This window comes from Delphinapterus leucas, chromosome 15, assembly GCF_059928025.1.
Source record: "Delphinapterus leucas isolate spDelLeu-1000000601 "Yukka" chromosome 15, BTC_Dleu_Yukka2, whole genome shotgun sequence".
Classification (NCBI taxonomy): domain Eukaryota; kingdom Metazoa; phylum Chordata; class Mammalia; order Artiodactyla; family Monodontidae; genus Delphinapterus; species Delphinapterus leucas.
The window spans coordinates 41,773,930-41,793,908 of NC_143143.1; the positions used below are offsets into that span (position 1 = coordinate 41,773,930).

Below are 19,979 nucleotides of genomic sequence, written 5' to 3' on the forward strand. Positions count from 1 at the left end.
CTTGGAATTAGCTTCTTATCTGAGGAGCTGTGGTTCCTTTGGGTGGGAAGGGGTATTTAGAAACCAAGATCTGGAGGCTAGATGTGCTCAAGCAATAGTGAGTCTTAGCTACAGCACTCCAGGTTTTTCCTCCTAGTGTTCAAGTAGAATGCTTAAGGCTCAAAAAGCAATTGTTATCAACATTGTAAACCTCTTTTCTTTTCAGAGTTCAAAGAGAAAATAAAAGTGGTGGACAAAGCAGGGAATTTCTTCTCAGTGGAATAAAGGAAATAATAGAAGTTTTCCTCTTATTTTCATATTGATGCTTTACTTAATTATTGATTTCTCATTATAACCAAATGTGAGAGGGAGGAATTTGAAAGGAAGTATCATCCTTTGTAAATATTTTAATATTGAGAGCATTTGTTGTGTATAGTATAATGTGTTAAAAAAAAAAAAAACTTGTCTCATGAGCTACTAAAGAATATCAGCATAGGGGACCATTTTCAAGAAAAGAATGATAAACTGTATTTCTGGTTTACAGATAAACTGTAAAGCTTTATTCATAAATATCATTTAAAAATGACACAGATATTCCTTTTTGAATTTTGGAGAAGGAATGCCTTTTAAAAAATCTGCTGATGGCATAAAAGGGCAGGTCATGTAGCTGCAGTTGGGAAACATACGTGTTCTGTGGAAAACTGTACATTGGCTGTGAACCAGCCAGTGATGCCGGTGACACCACCAACTCAGCAAGCTGTGCCGTGAGTGGAGTGTCCAAGCAGTGGGGGTCGTCGTGTTTCTTCCTGCCTCTTCCTTTGTGCCACGGCCAGTTGTGGCCTTAGGAATACCAGAGCCACTTGTCTCCCTTAATCCCACCCCACTCCCATGTCACATCTTCAGCTCATGGAAGTCTTAGGAGAGAGGTATTCTGGTCAGCACCTACGTGGTGTATTTGCCACACACCCCAGAATGCCTGGGGCGTTTTCCCTTGACTAGAGTATAGTTAGTGTGAATGAACTTCTAACTGGTGGAAGTCCAGAAAGTGAAACAAGGTGAAGCATTGTGAGAGAAGTGGGGATTTTGCCCAAATTATATTAAGTGAATTTCTCCCTCTTTGTAAGACGAGGCCCACTTAATTGTAGAATGTTAAAATCTTTTAAAATGGGCTGAAAAACTTTTTGAAAAGCCATTTCAACTGATTTTATGAATTATACTACTTTATTTGGGGTCCTATAATAATTTTCAGGGCTTTATAAGGATAGTGATATATCATGTAGTTTTGTAAATACAGTTTTGTGGCCATATTGCTACTTGTCAGATGGATAAAGAGGGTGAATAAACTCAGTTCACGAATATAAATAGGAGAATCACCGGTGCTGTGAAGAGGATGCCCCTCTCTCCCTCTTCTTGCCCCCTCACCGCCTCTCCCCACCCCGCCCACTTCACCTCTGTTTCCCCTCCCTCCTCACACTCCCCACCTTGGCAGCTTTAGTGGAAGGGCCCAGCTGGTACTTAGAGCAGTTTTCCTCAGGTGCCCTTTGCTCTTGTCTCAGGTTGGCTTTTCTCTGAAGCTGACCCTGAGACAAGGGTTCGGATGTAAGTGGCTTATTTGGGAAGTGCAAGGATGCTGGGAGGCAAGTGGGGAGCTGAGACAGCGAAGGACAAGTGGCCGGATGGGGGTATTAAGTCAACTACCACAGTCGGCACCTGGAGCTTAATTCCGCAGGGGAACTCCACCAAATGGTTCAGAGCATTTGGGAGATGCATAGCCGGGCTCCTGAGCATCACTGATTGAGGACTGCTGGGGGAAGGGCACAGGTGTGGGGAGCTCATTAACCGTGTGCTCCTGTAGGCAGAGCAGCCTCCCCAGGCTCTGAGGGGCCTTAAGCACAGAGACAGGGGTACTGGAACTTAGGAGCACTGAGAAAGGTCCCATGGCCACGTGTGGAGCATTGCCAGCATCTGCTTTGGCCTCCTGCATTCAAGTGCTGGGCTTGGGGCTGGCATGTCAGGGCTCAGGGAGGGTCCCTGGCCGGGAGCGGGTCATCATCTGGTCATGTCTCCCCTCTGCCTGAAATCCTTGAGTGCGCAGCCTTCTCGGGATAAAGCCCAGGCGCTGATCTCTGCCTGCCAACTACCCACAGCTTCAGCCTTCTGACCACACACAAGTTCTGTTCTCTCTCTGTCCCTCTCACACAGCTATACGGATGTGCACATTTTCTCTCCCCACCCTGTCCCCTTCCACCCTCTCCCTCCATCCCCACCCCTCGCTCCTGTCTCCCCTGCTCCCCTATCCCAGTCTTCCTCCTGCCATCTCCCCTCCCCTCCTCCACACCTCCATGTCTTCCCCTCTCTCTCCCACCGCATGTCTTCGCACCATGCCTCCACATCTTTATCTCCCACACATGCACGTCTGCACTCTCTGCTACACACGTGCTGAATGGTTTGTAATTCCTTGAATGCGCCACACTCTGTCCTACGTCCTTCGACTCGGAGGACATAGAGGAGACCTTGCTCCCTCTATGCTGCTGTAGGTCTATGTCATATGATCTACATAAGCACCTCCTTCACGGTACTGTCATTGTTGCGTGTCTTTTTCCCCACCTCACCGTGAGTTCCTTGTCTTACTATTTCAGTGCTCTCAGTGGCACATAGTAAGTGCTCAGTAAGCACTGACTGAAAAGTAATTCTTCCATATTCTTGTTTTCTCTTATGGACCGTAAACAACTATGTGAGGATGAACGTGTGTGATTGGATCCATGGCAAACCACCCAGGAGCATTTGTGTTTGATAGCAGAGGCATTTTGAAGACATAATGTCATTATTTAAAGATGTGATCTTGTTGAAAATTCAGTCATCAGGTTACATGTGCCTATAGGGCATAAAATTTGAAGAGAACAAATCTTTTGAGCTCTCATACAATTCCTGCTAAGCACTGTGACAGCCACTGTGGGCAGAGCATGACCTTCTGGCTCCTGAAGACAAAGTCTGTAGCAAACCCCATTTTTTTGCCTGTTAATATGTCCTAGTTGAATAAATAAATATTCCTCCGTATCTTTTGGTAAAAGTTCCACATTTAAGAGGAAGCCCATATACTGGAAAAAAATAGGAGAGGGAAAAACAAAAAGACTGTGAATCTCTCATATTCATCTGAGAGTCACATTAGTTTATTTAACTCTCTGTAGCCATCCTTCAACTGTAATGTGCAGAGGCCAGGCCAGCTGATCTTCAATGTCAATTCAGCTCTGCAGCTGAGAATTACTGTACAATTTCAAAGACCAGTGAAAAAAGGAAGCTTATGAAAAAGGTAATAGTGGCACTTTCAGGCAAGTGGTTATGTGACGAGGGAAAACTGAAGGAATGTAGGTGAGAATACAGGAGAAAAGAAGGAAACAATGAAAACTGGGGCACATTGTGAGTATGGAGAGATCCCAGACATGCCAGGACCTCCAACTCCTCTTCCCACGACCCCAGATTACCGTCAGCAGATTTCATTAGTTGAGCTGAAATGAATCACCTGTGCAGAGTAAGGAAGTGAGTAGGAAAGGCCTCCTAAATTTAGGTGGGCAACAGCAAATCCAGTGCTGTGAAGCAGTACAGGACAGGAAGTTCCTGATTGGGAGATGAGAGGATTGTCCTTAGAGAGGCTCTAGGCCAGCAGATGCTACTGAGGCGTGAGTCGTTTGGCCTCTGAAGCAGCAGCTCTGACTGTGAGGAATCTAGGCCACGTGGCAAGAAGGGAACAGGGACCTCAGTCTGCACCCAAGAGAAAGGATGCAGTGCAAGCCCTCCTGTATTGTGGAGATAGAAGAGGCCCATGGGACCTGATTCAGAGACGAAATAGGGAATAAGACGTGAAAGACTGATGGTCAGAGAAATAGATGTACATGAGGACACATATTCTACTGCTTCATCAGGCATTTTTAGCTGGAAAGTCTTGGAGAGATTCATCTGTGCAATGTTTCCCAAACTTTAAAAAAAAAAAAAAAACAACCTTTTAAACATAGTATAACCCTTTGTTTAAATGCAGATAAAGGAGGAAGTAGAAATGGGGAGCCCTGTGGGTTGAGAGTCCCTGCTCTCCAGTGTTCAGGAGGTGGATTGGATGTATAATAACCAAGTACTGTATGTATAAATAAAAGGCAAAGAAGGAGAGCAAAGACAGTTGTAGGTGCAAACCCACGGTCCTAGGTCATGCAGAGTTACAGTTTGTGTCGATTATCAGTTTATCATAGTAACTTGTAAAATTTCGAATACATTGTATAGTGTTTATTTGCATCATTAATTTGGAAGAGTAGCTACAGTTCAGATGTTTCATATGCATTGAGAACAATCTGCATTGGACTTTTTTTTTTTTTTAATTTTTTTTTTGCAGCACGTGGCTCTTCATTGCGGTGAGTGGGCTTCTCTCTAGCTGTGGCATGCGGGCTTCAGAGTGCGAGGGCTCAGTAGTTGTGGTGCTCAGGCTTAGTTGCCCCGCGGCATATGGGATCTTAGTAGCCCCACCAGGGATCAAACCAGCATCCCCTGTATTGCAAGACAGATTCTCAACCACTGGATCACCAGGGAGGTCACCCTGCATTGGACCCTTGAAGATAGTTTCCCTGCTGTTCTTTATGAAGTCCTGAAGCAGTTAGCACTTTTTTGCTTCAGTAAAATGAATTGAATAATACTCTTATATTTCCATGAGAAAGTGCTCTGTCTTTTGGAGTTGTGGCTCTGAAATGATCCCATAATGAGGAAATCAGGTACAATGCCTGTTGCATGTTTATAACTGATCTCAAAGAGCATAAGAAAACATTTGTAGCCACAGGAACAAAGAATTTTTGTTTAAGGTTTATTATTTAATAAACCTCTGTTTACTTTGTTTGTCTATTTTGTACATCACCCCTCATCTCTTTTTAAAGGTATTTTCTCTTGGAATCTGTAGAGTGTGCCTGTATAAAGCTCTTGGGGTTAAAAATTAAATATCTGTTGAGTTCAAAGGAGTAGATATAGCACAGAGAGATGTAAATTGTATTTTCTTAATTGCCTTCTTTCTTTATCTTTTCTTGGCTTGTTTTGCCATTTTTACTGGCCTTATGAAACGTTGATTTAATTAGGTCTCTATTTATATCATTACTGCCAATCTACTGTGTTAATAGCATTCTGATAGAGAAAAAAGAAATCCCTGCTTAACATATTAAAAATGGGGCAGCATATAATACCTTTTAAGATAGTTTGAGGGAGACAAGTCAATTTTGGTTATTGTCTGTTCACTTCTTGTGTGTCAAAACAAAAGTTTGGGCCTATTTTATCTTCAGACTGAGAACTAAGAAAACAGTTTTCTAATTTGGTTATCTTATAGGTGTGTTTCCAATTGCAGTACATCACTGCCTCATTTAGAAAATGTTCTGATACTTATCTGTGATGGACCACAAGCAGAGACTTTTTAAGGCTTTACTTAGTAACATATGAATCAAAGTGCTTTTTATGCGTTGCTTTTAAGAAAAAGTCGTTTTATGATGGAATCACTTTCATCAATTATAGTGTGGTAATGACACAGACATCTTTATGAGTTATTAGCATGAGAGCAAACTTGATGCCTGTGGTACTGATCATTGACATCTACAGTGTATTTGTATCCATAAAAAATGGAGTTTGCAGGGGACACGGGTTCGTGCCCTGGTCCGGGAAGATCCCACATGCCGCGGAGCAGCTAGGCCCATGAGCCATGGCCGCCGAGCCTGCACGTCTGGAGCCTGTGCTCCACAACGGGAGAGGCCACAACACTGAGAGACCCGCGTACCGGAAAAAAAAAATGGAGTTTGTTTCCAGTTGATGATCTAGCAAATAATATACTCAGTTGCTATGACAAGTAGGACCATGATATTATGTGGATACCATACAGATAAGAAATCAGTAGGATTGCTTTCTCTTCCTTTTTTTAGGGCAGAACTTTTCAGAAGAAGCACCGTCAAATGTGTAACTTTCATGATAAAGTAACTGGATTTTTCATGATAGCTTAATATATCAAGGTTTTATTTCCTAGATTGATGAAGGACTAAGTGAAAATCCATCAAATGTTATTTTATTTAAAACATGTAACATGTTATAGAATTCAGCTTTTGATGTGTTATTTGTGAAATTGTCTGTTTTCTAAGATAAATTGAATTTCTCAGCAGTATCAGTTTTTACTTTCTCTTTACTGTTCCTTTTATGCTGTAAAGTCTGAAAAATATAAATAGGTGCTAGTTGTCGTAATATCCTCCACAAAATCAAACTTTGTTTATATTTAGATTGAATATGAGACTCAAATTAAGAAGATGCGGCTACTCTCAAAAGATAGCCTGGGAAAAAAAGGTGAACTGAAAGATGAAGACAGAGAAAAGGTAATAAATTAAAATGATAAACTTTCTGTTAACGGAGGATTTTTGGCGTGTTCATCTTTTAGGATACTGTTGTAAATAAAATCGTCTTATTACAAAGATCTTTTTGATTAAACTTTAAGTGATTATTTAAAGACATTTGCTTATAGAGTATTGCTTTAATGTATAATTCAATTAAATTTGCTGAAAGGCAGTCACTGTGGCTGTAAGAGATAGATTCCAAAGAAAACCTCAGTGTTGTTAGTAGGTGAAATTTTGTTTTTCTAAATAATGCTTTGTAGCTGCCTTTTTCTTAGTTCCAGAAATGTTTTAAATGAGAAGTAAATGAAATGTGGCATTTTGCTTCTTTCCTTTGTATACGTAATTTTGTACATTTTAACCTTTTCATAGATAAAGTGGAAAGAAAGGATTGCATATCTCAGCAACAGACAAAATGAATGGCAAGGAATACTTAAATAAATTCTGCTATGTATCTGCCGTAATGCAGGCTTCTAATCCTCCCGCCTATCTCCATATAAATGATGCTGCTCAAGACCATAGATGTTTTCTTCACTAAAAGCAGGAAAGCTCTTTTAGATGAAATGTCTAAAAACATCTTGTAATAACTTGGAGCATGCTGGCAAGAGTAGTCACTTGTGACTATGTGTGAAACCCCCTCAGCCAGTCGATATTGTAATAAGCAAAAATGGGAGCATCACTCCATTATTCAGAGAAGCCAACAGCGTGCTTCCTCCTTAGGCTGCAGCATTCATTAAGAAAAGCTTACTGGGCTGAAAGCTGGAAACAGATGATAACGGGATATGATTTTCATATTTAATGCTTTCCTTGGAAGAGTATGTGTGCTACAGATTGATAGAAGAATCAACTGCTACTTTACTAAAAGACTTTCAGGTTTGCCCTATAGCTACCGATGGAATCATTCAGCCAAGAAATTAACTTTTTCTCCTTTTACCTGTTTTATATATCTGCTAAGCAGGCTGCCGGGCTGCCAGTAAATGTTATTATGCAGTTAACTGTTTGGTATTTAAGACTCTTATCAGAAAAGAAACAGAGGCCACACTATTTTGTTTTTATAGTAGGAGCAAGGTTTTAGTTTTTCTTTTTTCCGTGCATTAACAGGCATTAATCTGAGTTTATAGGAAGTTTTAGTTTTCCTTCCCAGAGATTAAAAAGTTAAAAAACCTAGAACTTTAGAGCGTTCTTTAAACTGTAAGATACAAAACACCAAGCCCCAGCAACCCTGACCTATATAAAAAGGCCTTTAATGATAAATGATTTCTCTGCCATTAGATGTATACCAAATGTGGTATGATGTGATAGACTTCTGAGACATTCAGGCAGTTTTTCTGTTTGACGTTTGGTCATGAAATAATTGACGTGTTTTTTAATCTATAATCTAGTTTGTTCTTTCTGTGCTGTTCCTGATAGACACCTTGTTAGTATGACAGTGTCAATGGTACTTAAATAAAACAGGAGACTTTTTTTAATATTTGCACTACTGATTCCTTACCTTACATATAGTTATATAGTTTCCTTTTAAGTCATATTTAAAATTAGGGCAAGAGACATATAGCTGACAGCTCCTTAAAATGTTACATAGAATAACTAGAAGTGTTTCCTTTTTACTGGAATGTGTCATCTCCTTAAAAACTTTGACTTTTGACTGTATGTAAGACTCAATTAGGTAACGTTTTGAGACATAGCTTGCCTTTTTCAATTTCCCATTGATGTTCTATCAATTAAAAGGTAAAAATATTTCAGCAGAACCCTGAATTAGTTAACACTTATTATACACTAAACCAGAACAATTCCTTACCGTATGGGGTATGTTTTATCTTTCAGCAGTCACATGAGTTAGTCTCTGTGCCCAGAGCGCTGGTCTCCAGGGACTGGCCAGAGCACGGTGGTTGAATTCAGTAGATCGTTGCTGAGTGAGTGCTCTGTTTGAGAAGCTGCAGCAGGTCCCTCTAGGAATGCCACGATGCTTGTCCTTGAGGCGCTTCCCACAAAGCGATGTTCTTTCTGAGGCCTGGGATAGTGTGTGCTGAGTCCCAGCTACATGGAGAAAGAAAGTTTGCTTCCTCTGCAATGAGTCCTCCACGGCCTAGGGGAGAAGGTGGTGTGTGAGCTGGCGTGAAGGGTGGGGAGGGTGCCAGTCACTGGGTATTTGATAGACATTCTTGGGTCTGAAGATGTTGTGAGTGAAGGAGTGGAAGCAGGAAGCCCGGCGAGAAGCCATCAGTCTGGCTAAAGGCGAACATTCTTGCAGGGAAGTGGGAGAAAATGAGCTTGGAAAGGGGCATCGTGGAACTCAGTCCAAGGCTCGAGGATTGAAAATTTCCCCCTGGAATCAGTGCGTGTGCACGTGCATGATGGGGCAGGTGAAGCAAGGACTGGGGCTCAGAGCAGTTACATCACAGGTGCAGGAAGGCAGGGCTGGCAGTGCTATGCAGGATGCCCTGGAGGAAGGAGCTCATGGGGCGAGAAAACCTGGGTTCATTCAGATGCAAGGAATGAACTGAGGGCCTGAGTTGGGGTGGCCATTGAGATGGAGAATGCCAGCGAAGGGGAGAGGAGCTGTCTAATGATAATTCTGAGTTATGAAAAGATAGCTTTAAAAAGTGGTTGTGCAACTTTCAACCAGAAGCAGCAGCTTGAATGCGCCACTAAGAAGAATGATCAGGTAGTAGTTGTCTATTTTTTCAATGTAGAACTTTAGCTCGGTTTTATAATAGGAGTCCAGTGTTTTCATGCATCCAGTTGCTGCTCTTCAGAGTCATGTGTTCTCTGAAGAGAAGTAATCATTGATCTGTTCATCCCTCAAGCTTGTTTCTAATATTAGTCTACTTAGTAAACTCTTATGTTGTTGTTGTTAATAGACAGAAAAGACAAAGTTCTGGTCCCCATTTGACTCCTCACAAATTTTACTATAATATAGTAATCCTTCTCTATTATACGTTGCCATTTTTTATTTGGGGGTGAACCCTCGTTCCATTGGTCTCTAGGCATGTTCTTCTTGTTGCCCAGCTTTTTTGTATCAGCAGTGACTAGAGCATACACATAAAGACACATCAAAACATATGCACCCAGGAGAGGTGGAGATGGCATTAGTGAATGAGAGCATAAACCTTGAGGTGGGATTTGTGAAGTTTCTTTGAACTGTTACACTGTGAAATATGTCCTACTAAAAGCAGAAGTGAGCTGGATACTTCACAGAAAGATTATACTCTGTCAGGGCTGGAGAATGTGGAGGACCAGAGAATTCCATCACAGGGCTAAAGGCTGGTTGGGGAGTTCCACTTCCTCTGTTGTAAACCTCCCTGCAAGGGTCACGTGGAGAATGACTGTGCAGCTTGTTACTTCAGCTTCTAATCCTAATATTAACAGTGGGGAACAGTGACTGCACACGTATTTTGTCAGGGGCAGCATTAAGCACTTCATATTCATCAACTCATTTAATCCTGTCAGCAATCCTGGAAGTAGATATTATCGTATCCTCATTTTAGAGGAAGGCTCAAAGAAGTTGGTTAACTTGCCCAAGACTACACTGCTAGGCAGAGCCCAAACTCAAACCCAGACCATGTGGCTTTAGCGTCCATGTTATTAGCCATGTTGCTACACTGCCTTCCAAGGTAGTATGGGTGAAATGCTCCTCGAAAGTTGGGAGAAATTCCTGGTCAAATAAAAACAGCCTAGCCATATCATGTGAAATATTTCAGTTATTCATTTAGATGCTGCATTTTCACCTAACCTTGGGAGAGAGTGAAATGGTCTCCCTTGGTGGTATAATAGTCCAGCTGAATCAAGTGAGATCTGATTTTGCACTGGTTTAATTGAGTAAGAAATTAGACATACACTTCAGATTCATTATTGGGGATTTTTTTTTTTTTCAAAAAAAGCTGTGGTTTAGTAACACAATTTGAGTTTAACTCATTCAGTTTTGAGTATTGTGGCATAAGAGATGGGCACTGGAATCCTCGTATTTGGGTTTGGATCCTGTGACCGAGAGCAAATTGTCCGACCTTGTAAGTCTTGCTGGAATGAGTATAATAACAGTGGTTGATTTGAGGGTTTAAAAAGGTAATGAATAGAAGTCTGCTTGACACCTGGTAAGTGCTTGGCACGTGTTCAGTGATCCTCTTGCCCCTGTCCCCACTGTCACTGTCGTCAGCCATCTTCCTTCTCCACTGGGGTGGCCGTATGAGGGTGTCCCTGGCTTTCTACCACTTACCTATGGGAGTGGGGACAGAGAGGCTACCTACCAATTAGGAAACGAGAAGTAAAGCCCTTGGTGGTAGCAACTCATAATAGATGATTTTAGTATGGTTACAATACAGAATAACTTACAGGACACACCTTTGAAGCCTGAATTTAATGGACCCATTTAAAAATTTAGGTAGTTCTAACCTCTATTGGATTTAGTGGCCAGTAACATCTCCTCTTGGCCTCAGTTGTGAAAATTTGGTTGAGTCTCGAATCTATCCCATTGGCAAAATGAAGAGTTAAAAATCACATTGTCATGGTGTCTTAGTCGGCCTGGGCTGCCATAACAAAATAGCACATTCTGGGTAGCTTAAACAACAAATTTATCTTCTCATGTTTCGGGGGGCTGGACGTCTTAAGATCTAGGTGCCAGCTGGGGTGGTTTCTGGTGAGAGCTCTCTTTGGTTTGCAGACGACTGTCCTCTCTCTGGGTCCTCGTGTGTCCTTTTCTCTGTGCACGTGTGTGGAGAGAGGCAGATCTCGGGTCTTTTCCTCTTCTAAGAACATCAGTCTGTTGGATTAATAGACCTCACTGAACCTTAGTTACCTCCTTCCAAGCCCCATTTCCAAATATAGTCACGTTGGGGGAGGGCTTCAACATAAGAATTTGGAGGGGGCACAATTCAGTTTATAACACGCAATAAAGTAAAATAATTCCTTCAGGATTGTTATATGTAAATTTTTATTAAGGGATTTTTGGAAATCTTCTCAATGTGACTTAAGGGCTTGTAGAAACTAAGAGCAGTAATTGTACTGTGTGAAAAGCTGGAAATTGGGTTTGACAGCTCCATTTTAACATTCTGCATTTATCTTGTTACTTACCAGTTCCCTCGTCTGTGGGGGAAAAATAATAAGAAAAGATAAAATTACTGCAGTATTCTGTAAAACATGAATAACATAAATATATTTTTCAAAGTACAATAATACTCAAGATCTACCTGCTTTGAAAACTGTAAGCAGTTATTATTAACTGAGACGCCATTACAGTAGTTCTTAACTTGCTGCTGGATCCATCAGCATGTCCTCTCCCCTTTCTGCCAGTAAAGATGAACTCCTGATTTTAAAAATATTTTCAACTGTATTCATTTGCTTTGCTATCACTTTCCCCAGCTCCCAATATGTTTTCAATTTATTTAAACTAAAAAAAGTTTTACCCATTTCTTTCATCTCCCACCCCCAGCCTCTGGCAATCATCAGTCTGTTCTCTGTATCTATGAACCTGGTTTGTGTGTGTTTGTTTTAGATTCCAAATGTAAGAGAGATCATATGGTATTTGTGTGACTTATTTCACTTAGCATAAGCATAATGTCTCAAAGTCCATCCATGGTGTTGCAGATGGCAGGATTTTCTTTTTCATAGCTGAATAATATGCCATTGTATATTTTTACCACTTCTTTATCCATTCAGCCATCATTGGACACTTAGTTTGCTTCCATACCTTGGCTGTTGTAAATAATGCTGTAGTGTACATCGGGGTGCAGATATCTTTTCAAGATAGTGTTTTCATTTTATTCAGTTAAATACCCAGAAGTGGAATTGCTGGCTCATATGATAGTTCTATTTTTAATTTTTTGAGGAGTCTTTATACTGTTTTCATAGTGGCTTCACCTGTTTACATTCCCACCAACAGTGCACACGGGTTCCCTTTTCTCCACCTCCTCATCAACACTTGTTATTTCTTGTTTTTTGATAATAGTCATTCTAACGTGTGAGGTGATATCTAATTGTGGTTTTGAGTTGCATTTCCTTGATGATTAGTGAAGTTGAGCATGTTTTCATGTACTTTTTGGCCACCTCTGTCTTCTTTGGAAAAGTGTCTATTCAGATTTTTCTGCCCATTTTTTAATCAGATAATTTTTTGCTCTTGAGTTGTATGAGTTCTTTATGTATTTTGGATATTGGTCCCTTATCAGATATATCATTTGCAAATCTTTCCTGCCATTCAGTAGGTTACCTTTTTGTTGATGGTTTCCTTTTCTGTGCAGAAGCTTTTTAGTTTGATCTGGTCTCACTTGTTTATTTTTGCTTTTGTTGCTTTTGCTTTTGGTATCAGATTCAAAAATCATAGCCAAGGACTTATGTCAAGGAGTTTACCACCTATGTTTTCTTCTAGGAGTTTTATGATTTTGTAAAACATTCAAGTCTTTAATTCATTTTGAGTTAATTTTTGTATATGGTGTTAGATGGTGATCTAGTTTCATTCTTTTGCATGTGGCTGTCTAGTTTTCCCAGCACCATTTATTGAAGAGGCTTTTTTTTCTACTGTATATTCTTGGCTCCTTTATTGTAAATTAATTGACCATATGTGTGGGTTTATTTCTGCGGTCTCTGTTCTGTTCCACTGATCTATGTGTTTGTTTTTATGCCAATACCATACTGTTGTAATTACTGTAGCTTTGTAATATATTTCAAAATAAAAGAGCATGATGCCGCCAGCTTTGCTCTTCTTTCTCAAGATTGCTTTGGTTATTTGGGCCTTTTGCATTTCCATACAAATTTTAAGATTGTTTTGTTTCTGTGAAAAATTTCATTTGAATTTTAATAGGGATTACATTGAATCTGTAGATTGCTTTGAGTAGTATGGACATTTTAACAATATTAATTCTTCTAATCCATGAGCACAGAATATCTTTCCATTTATTTGTATCTTCTTCAGTTTTTTTCATTAATGTCTTATAGTTTTTAGTATATAGTCTTTCACTTCCTTGGTTATATTTATTCGTAGGTATTTCTTATGCAGTTATGAATGGGATTGTTAATTTCCCTTTCTGATATTTCATTATTCATGTATAGAAACTCAACACTTTTGCATATTGATTTTGTTTTCTGTAACGTTACTGAATTGGTTTATCAGTTCTAACAGTTTTTTGATTGAGTCTTGAAGGGTTTTCTATATATAATACATATCATATGCAAATAGTGACAATTTTACTTGTTCCTTTCCAGTGTGGATGCCTTTTATTCCTTTTCCTTGCCTAATTGCACTGGCTAAGACTTCCAATACTATATTGAATAAAAATGGAAAGAGTGGGAATCCTTGTCTTGTTCCTATCTTAGAGGAAACGCTTTCATTTTCACCATTGAGTATGATGTTAGCTATGGGCTTGCCCTATATGGCTTTTATTATGTCGAGGTGTGTTCTCTCTATACCTGCTTTATTGATACTTTTATCATGAATGGATGTTGAATTTTGTCAAATATTTTTTCTACATCTATTGAGATGATCATATGATATTTATCCTTCATTTTCTTAATGTGGTATATCACATTTACAGATTTGCAGATACTGAACCATCCTGTACCCCTGGAATAAATTCCACTTGATTGTGGTATATGATCCTTTTAATATATTGTCAGAAATTCCCTGTCCAGTGGTTAGGACTTGGTGCTTTCACTGCTGTGGCCTGGGTTTAAGCCCTAGTCAGGGAACTAAGATTCCACAAGCCGTGTGGCACAGCAACAACAACAAAAAATATTGTTGAATTCAGTTTGCTAATATTTTTTAGGAGTTTTGCATCTATGTTGATCAAGAATATTGGCCTGTAATTTTCTTTTCTTGTGGCATCTTTGGTTTTAGCATCAGGGTAATACTGACCTCATAAAATGAGTTTGGAAGAGTTACCTCCTTTTCCGTTTTTTTGGAGAAGTTTGAGAAGGATTGGTATGTATGCTTCTTTGAATGTTTGGTAGAATTCACTAGTGAAGCCTTCTGGTCCTGGACTTTCGTTTATTGAGAAGTTTTTGATTACTGATTCTACCTCATTACTAGTAACTTATCTGTTCAGATTTTTTTGAATTTATCCACTTCTTGTTGGTTGTCCAGTTTGTTGGCATATAGTTGTTTATGGTAGTCTTATGATCCTTTATATTTCTGTGGTATCAGTGGTAACATCTCCTCTCCAATATTTTTTAAGAGGTACAGATGGATAACTGTGACAGGAAAAGGAAGAAATGAACTAAAACCTTGGATTACAGATTTACCTCAAACACTTAACTACAGAAAGTAATAGGAAGGTATAGAAAGGTTGATCATTATGTCAGATCCTTAAACACTGACACATACTCCTTCCTTTGGCAATAACAGCTGTCTCTCAAAAACTTTTCAATTCCTAATATTATACCACTGTCAATAATAATGTGAAACACAGCATTTTTCTCTTCAGCTTCCCTGGCTCAGAAGCTGCTTTGAGAAGACACATAATAATATTCAGAATTTTAAGGTTAAAGACCACCCTATTTCCTGTTGCTAAGCAAACGAAATGACAGACTATTCTTTAAAAAAAGAGACAGCTGTCTGAGCCATTTCAAACGTAGCATTGCCTTATAGCGAGCAGCAATTAGTTTTTGCAGGTTTCTTGTAGTTTTGCAGGTTTCTTTTTTGTTATGCAAGTTTAAATAATTGCTGGTGGGAATGTAAAATGGCGTAGCCACTTTGGAAAACAGTTCATGGTTCCTCACAATGTTACCATTGTGTATCAATGTACTCACAACATAGTTACCATATGACCCCAAAACTCCACACTCAAGAGAGCTGAAGACATATGCCCACACAAAATCTTGTACACAGATGTTCATGGCAGCAGTGTTCTTAACAGCTGAAAAGTGGAAACATCTCAAATGTCCATCATCTGACAAATGGATAAACAAAATATGGTATATCCATGCAATGGAATATTATTCAGCCATTAAAGAGAATGAAATACTTATATTTGATACAATATGGAGACACCCTGAAAATGTTATGCCAAGTAAAAGAAGCCACAAAAAATACTGGAAAACAAACTAATGGTTATCAGTGGGGAGAGGGAAGGGGGAGGGGCAGTATGCATTACTGTGCCAATTAAATGTGGACTGTGGAATGGAAAATACATCAATGTTAAATTTCCTGATTTTGGTCATTGAACTCTGCTCGTGAAAGAGAATGTCTCTGTGCTTAGGAAGTACACACTGAAGTGTTCAGGGGGAGGGGGCAGGGTGTCTCCAAGTTAGCCTCAGATGGTTCAGGAGAAAATGGTGTGTATGTATATACACATACACATATGCATGTGTGTAGGCGGGGAGAGAATGATAAAACAAATCAGGCAAACCATAAACAATTTACTTATTGGTTTATTATAGACACTAATATGTAATGTTTTCATTAATTAGTGTATTACTAGAGCTTGTTGAGGACCAGAGTTCCGTATTCTAAAAAGTCTGGCAAAATTGGCATTTAACTATTTCCCGTCACAGAGAGCTGTAGCTTCTGTTTTCAGGAAGTACTCTTTGTTAACAGTGCCATCTTGAAGTGGTCACTGTTTTTGCTTTCTGCAGTTCTGTAAGCATTTAAATCGTGGGTACATGCTATTTTTGTTGATTGTGCAGGTTACCATTTAGATTTTGTTGTTTCTCTCCAGTTCTTGGCCCTGGGAATGGGCCTGGAGTCTTTTGCTTCTCTTAGTGGGTCAGAGGAGTTAGAGAGGAACTGATTGAAAGGAATAACTCAGGGGCACTTCCTTTGTCCTTCCCCAGGGGGCTTTCTCATCTCTAAGGCCTGCCTACCCTTTGACTTCATATCTTGGCCTTAAGCAGACCAACAAAGAGACAGGTACTTAGGGCTGCGGTGTACTCCCTGTTCTGAGTTAGTTCATTAATACTCCCTAAATCGGTCTTGAAAGTGAAAAATCAAAGGCCTCAAACTCATAAGTCAGATCACTGATTGGCCTCAAGTCTTCACTAAATGACCACTATTGCGTATATACTCTGAGTCCCCTTCAGCATACGGCCAGCTGAAGCTCTCCACAGTAACCCATCACTTGGAGCCCTCTATTTAAATAACTTTTTGTTTGAGTACAGGAAAAATGAAAGTAGTTGTTAGATTAGGGTAGTGGTAATTGGTGATTTTTGCCTGTTTTAAGACTTCTTTGTTACTGATAATAGGTCACATATTATGTCACAAACACTGTTTATACTGATGGATCAGAATGTTGATTAATATAATTTTGCTGTTTAAACCATGTGGTATAATGAAAAATTCTTAATAATGACATAATGGCCTCTTTGGACAGTGGTATCCTATAAGGCAGTCTTGACGGAGCAACTTCTGTTCTAGGAGGCTGTCCTACTCACATGTGTGCAGAGAGTCATACACTCAGGGATAATTATTGCACATGGTTTGGAAGGGTAGGTGGTGGGAAGCAAACCAAGGTCCATGAAAATAAGACTCGTTAAATAATTTATGGTACATCTATAGGAAAGGTTAATACACAGCTCTTAAAATTACAATGTAGTCAGTTTCCAGTCCAACGGGTAAGAAACTTGGAAGTCACCACTCCATCCTTACAAGTAAAAAGCTGAACAAGCCGAAAATCAACATCTCTTCTTAGATCTGACAGAGAAGTGAGGTCACAGGGCAATATGCTGTCCCGAGGTCCCAGGGCAATATGCTGTCTCTCTCTGGAGAGACCAAGAGATGACTAGAGAGAGCGACAGCTTCCCAGAGCAGAGCTGACGCCTCTGCAGGACTCAGTGCCAGACAGAGAAACAGGAACTGTGACTGACAAGGTTCAGTGTGGGCAGATCCACGAGAGAAACTCTGGGGGACCCAGCCGCAGGGGCCCCCCACACTTTTGTGAGTTTTACCCCTAGTTCTCCCAGGTCCTCACAGTGACTGTCAGGGAGGGGAAGGGGGAGAGGAGCCAGAACGCTCTGTTATTAACAAGGTCTGCCCTCAGGAGAAGCTGTTTAGCCAGAGCTTGACTGACCTGAGGGAAGGAAAAACCCAGCTCCAGAAGGTGCTAGCCTCCTGCGTGGAGGAACGGAAATAATTCCAGCCCCTTCTAGCCTTGAACCTAAAACTGCTCTAAAAATAATGTCTTTTTAAAAGTCCATTGAGTGTAGATATATGGATTTATTTCTGGACTCTCAGTTCTGTTCCATTGATCTGTATGTCTATTTTTATGCTAGTGCAGTCTAAATTACCCCTGGTTTTGTAGTAAGTTTTGAAATTGGGAAGTGTGCATCTTCCAGCTTTCCGCTTCTTTAGAAAATTGTTTTGGCTATTCTGGGTTCCTTTATTTCCATATAAATTTTAGTATTAGCTTGCCAATTTCTACAAAAAAGCCTGCTGGGATTTTGCTGGAGTTTGTATTAACTGTGTAAATCAATTTGGGAGTATTGCCATCTCAACAATTTTAAGTCTCGTGTTGCTTGAACACAGAATGCTGATCTTGTTTGCCTTTCATTTCTTTTTCTTGCCTTACTGCCCTGGCTAGAATCTGTAGTATGGTGTTAAATAGAAGTGTTAAGAGCAGACATTCTTGTGTTAACTCTGATCTGAGGGAAGGAAAGCTTCCAGTCTTTTACCATTGACTGTGATGTTAGCTATGGGTTTTTCATAGATGCACTTTATCAGGTTAGGGAGTTCCCTTCTAGTCCTAGTTTGCTGAGTTTTTTAAAATCATAAACACATGTTGTATTTTGTCTAATGCTTTTCCTGTGTTTGTGGAGATAATAATTTGGGTTTTTTATTTGTTCTTTATTCTATTAACATGATGTATTATATCACTTAACTTTCATATGTTAAACTAACTTTGCATTCCTGGGAAAAATCCTACTTGGTCATGGGATATAATCCCTTGTATATTATGCTGAATTTGGTTTGCTAACATTTTGTTGAGAATTTTTACAACTATATTCATAAGAAGTGTTGGTCTGTAGTTTTCTTTCTTGTGATGTCTTTGTCTTGTTTTGGTATTATGGCTGGCCTCATAGAATAAGTTGTGAAATGGTTTTTCCTCGCCTGTTTTTGGAAGAGTTTGTAAAGGATTGGTATTAATTCTGAAGGATTGGTATTAATCCTTCTTTAAATGTCTGGTAGAGTTCACCAGTGAAGCCTTCTAGTCCTGGGCTTTTCTTTGTGGGAAATTTTTTGATTACTAATTCAATTGCTTAACTTGTTTTAGGCCTATTCAGATTTTCTGTTTCTTCTTGGGTGAGTTTTGGTAGTTGTGTCTTTCTAAGAATTTGTCCAATTTGTCTAGGTTGTCTAATTTGTTGGCAAACAATTATTCATAATATTCCCTTAGTTTTTTATATCTGTAAGGTTGGTAACAAAGTACCAATTTCATTTCTGATTTTAGTAATTTGTCTTGTTTTTTCCTTGGTCAGTCTAGCTAAAGGTATGTCAATCTGTGAATCTTTTCAATGAATCAGCATTTGGTTTTGTCGATTGTCTCCAGCTTTTCTATTTTCTAATTCATTTATTTCTGCTTTAATCTTATTAGTACCTTCCTTTTGCTTGCTTTGGATTTAATTTGCTCTTCTTTTTCTACTTTCTTAGCATGAAAGTGTAGGTTATTGATTTGAGTTCTTTCTTCTTTCTAATAAGCTTTTCCAGCTCTGAATTTCCTTCTAAATATTTCTTCCCATAGGCTTTAGGATCTTGTGTTTTCCTTTTCATTTATCTCAAACTGTTTTCTAATTTCCCTGGTCACTTTTTCTTTGACCCATTAATTATTTAGGAGTTTCTTATTTAATTTCTACATATTTGTGAATTTGCCAAATTTCCTTCTTTTATTGATTTCTAATTTCATTCCATTGTCATCAGAGAACTTTTATTTTAATCTGTTTAAATTTATTGAGACTTGATTTATTGCCTAACATATGGTCTGTCTTGTAGAATGTTCCATGTACATTTAAGAAGAATATATATTCTGTGTATTCTACTGTTGGTAGGTGGAGTCTTCTTTATATGTCTGTTAGGTCTAGTTGGTTTATAGTTGGTTCAAGTCCTCTGTTTCCTTATTGGTCTTCTATTTAGTTATTTTAACCATTATTGAATGTAGAGTATTTAAGTCTCCAACTATTATTGTTGGGTTTTGCTTCAGATAGGACTTTGTTGTTAGATATACTTACATGTTTCTAATTGTTATATCTTTTTTACAGATTGACCCTTTTATCATTGTAAAATGTCCTGTGTCTAGTTACAGTTTTGAGTCTTAAAATCTATTGTGTCTGATTAACATAGCCACTTCGGCTTTCTTTCAGTACTGTTTGCATAGTATATTTTTTTTCCATGGGGCTCTCTTGATATATCTTTTCCCTTTCCTATGCTTTCAACCTGTTTGTGTCTTTGAATCTAAAATGAGTCTCATTAGACAGCATATAGTTGGATCATATTTTAAATCCATTCTGCCAGTCTCTGGCTTTAATTATAGTATTTAATCCATTTAAAATTAATGTAATTACTAAAAAGGTAGGATTTGCATCTGCCATTTTGCTCTTTGTTTTCTATATACTGTAAGTTCCCTACATACGAACCTTCAAGTTTTGAACTTTCAAAGATGCAAACGTGTGTTCCATCAGCGTCAGGCATGAGTGAAATTG

The 19,979-nt window shown here is 39.1% G+C and overlaps 1 protein-coding gene across 4 annotated transcripts in view; it reads left to right on the plus strand.

Moving 5' to 3' along the window:
- KIZ (kizuna centrosomal protein) overlaps window positions 1-19,979 on the plus strand; it is a 113,838-nt gene that overhangs the window by 11,803 nt on the left and 82,056 nt on the right. For 3 of the 4 annotated variants that reach the window (XR_002647464.3, XM_022594206.3, XM_022594207.3), the window contains exon 4: window positions 6,261-6,353. Coding sequence is in view for 2 of the 4 variants with exons in the window: in XM_022594206.3 (XP_022449914.2) it covers window positions 6,261-6,353 (93 nt within the window). In the remaining 2 variants the exon portion in view is untranslated. Of the gene's footprint in view, window positions 1-6,260; window positions 6,354-19,979 lie in introns of those variants that run through there. The other variant, XM_089896514.1, reaches the window with a different exon arrangement.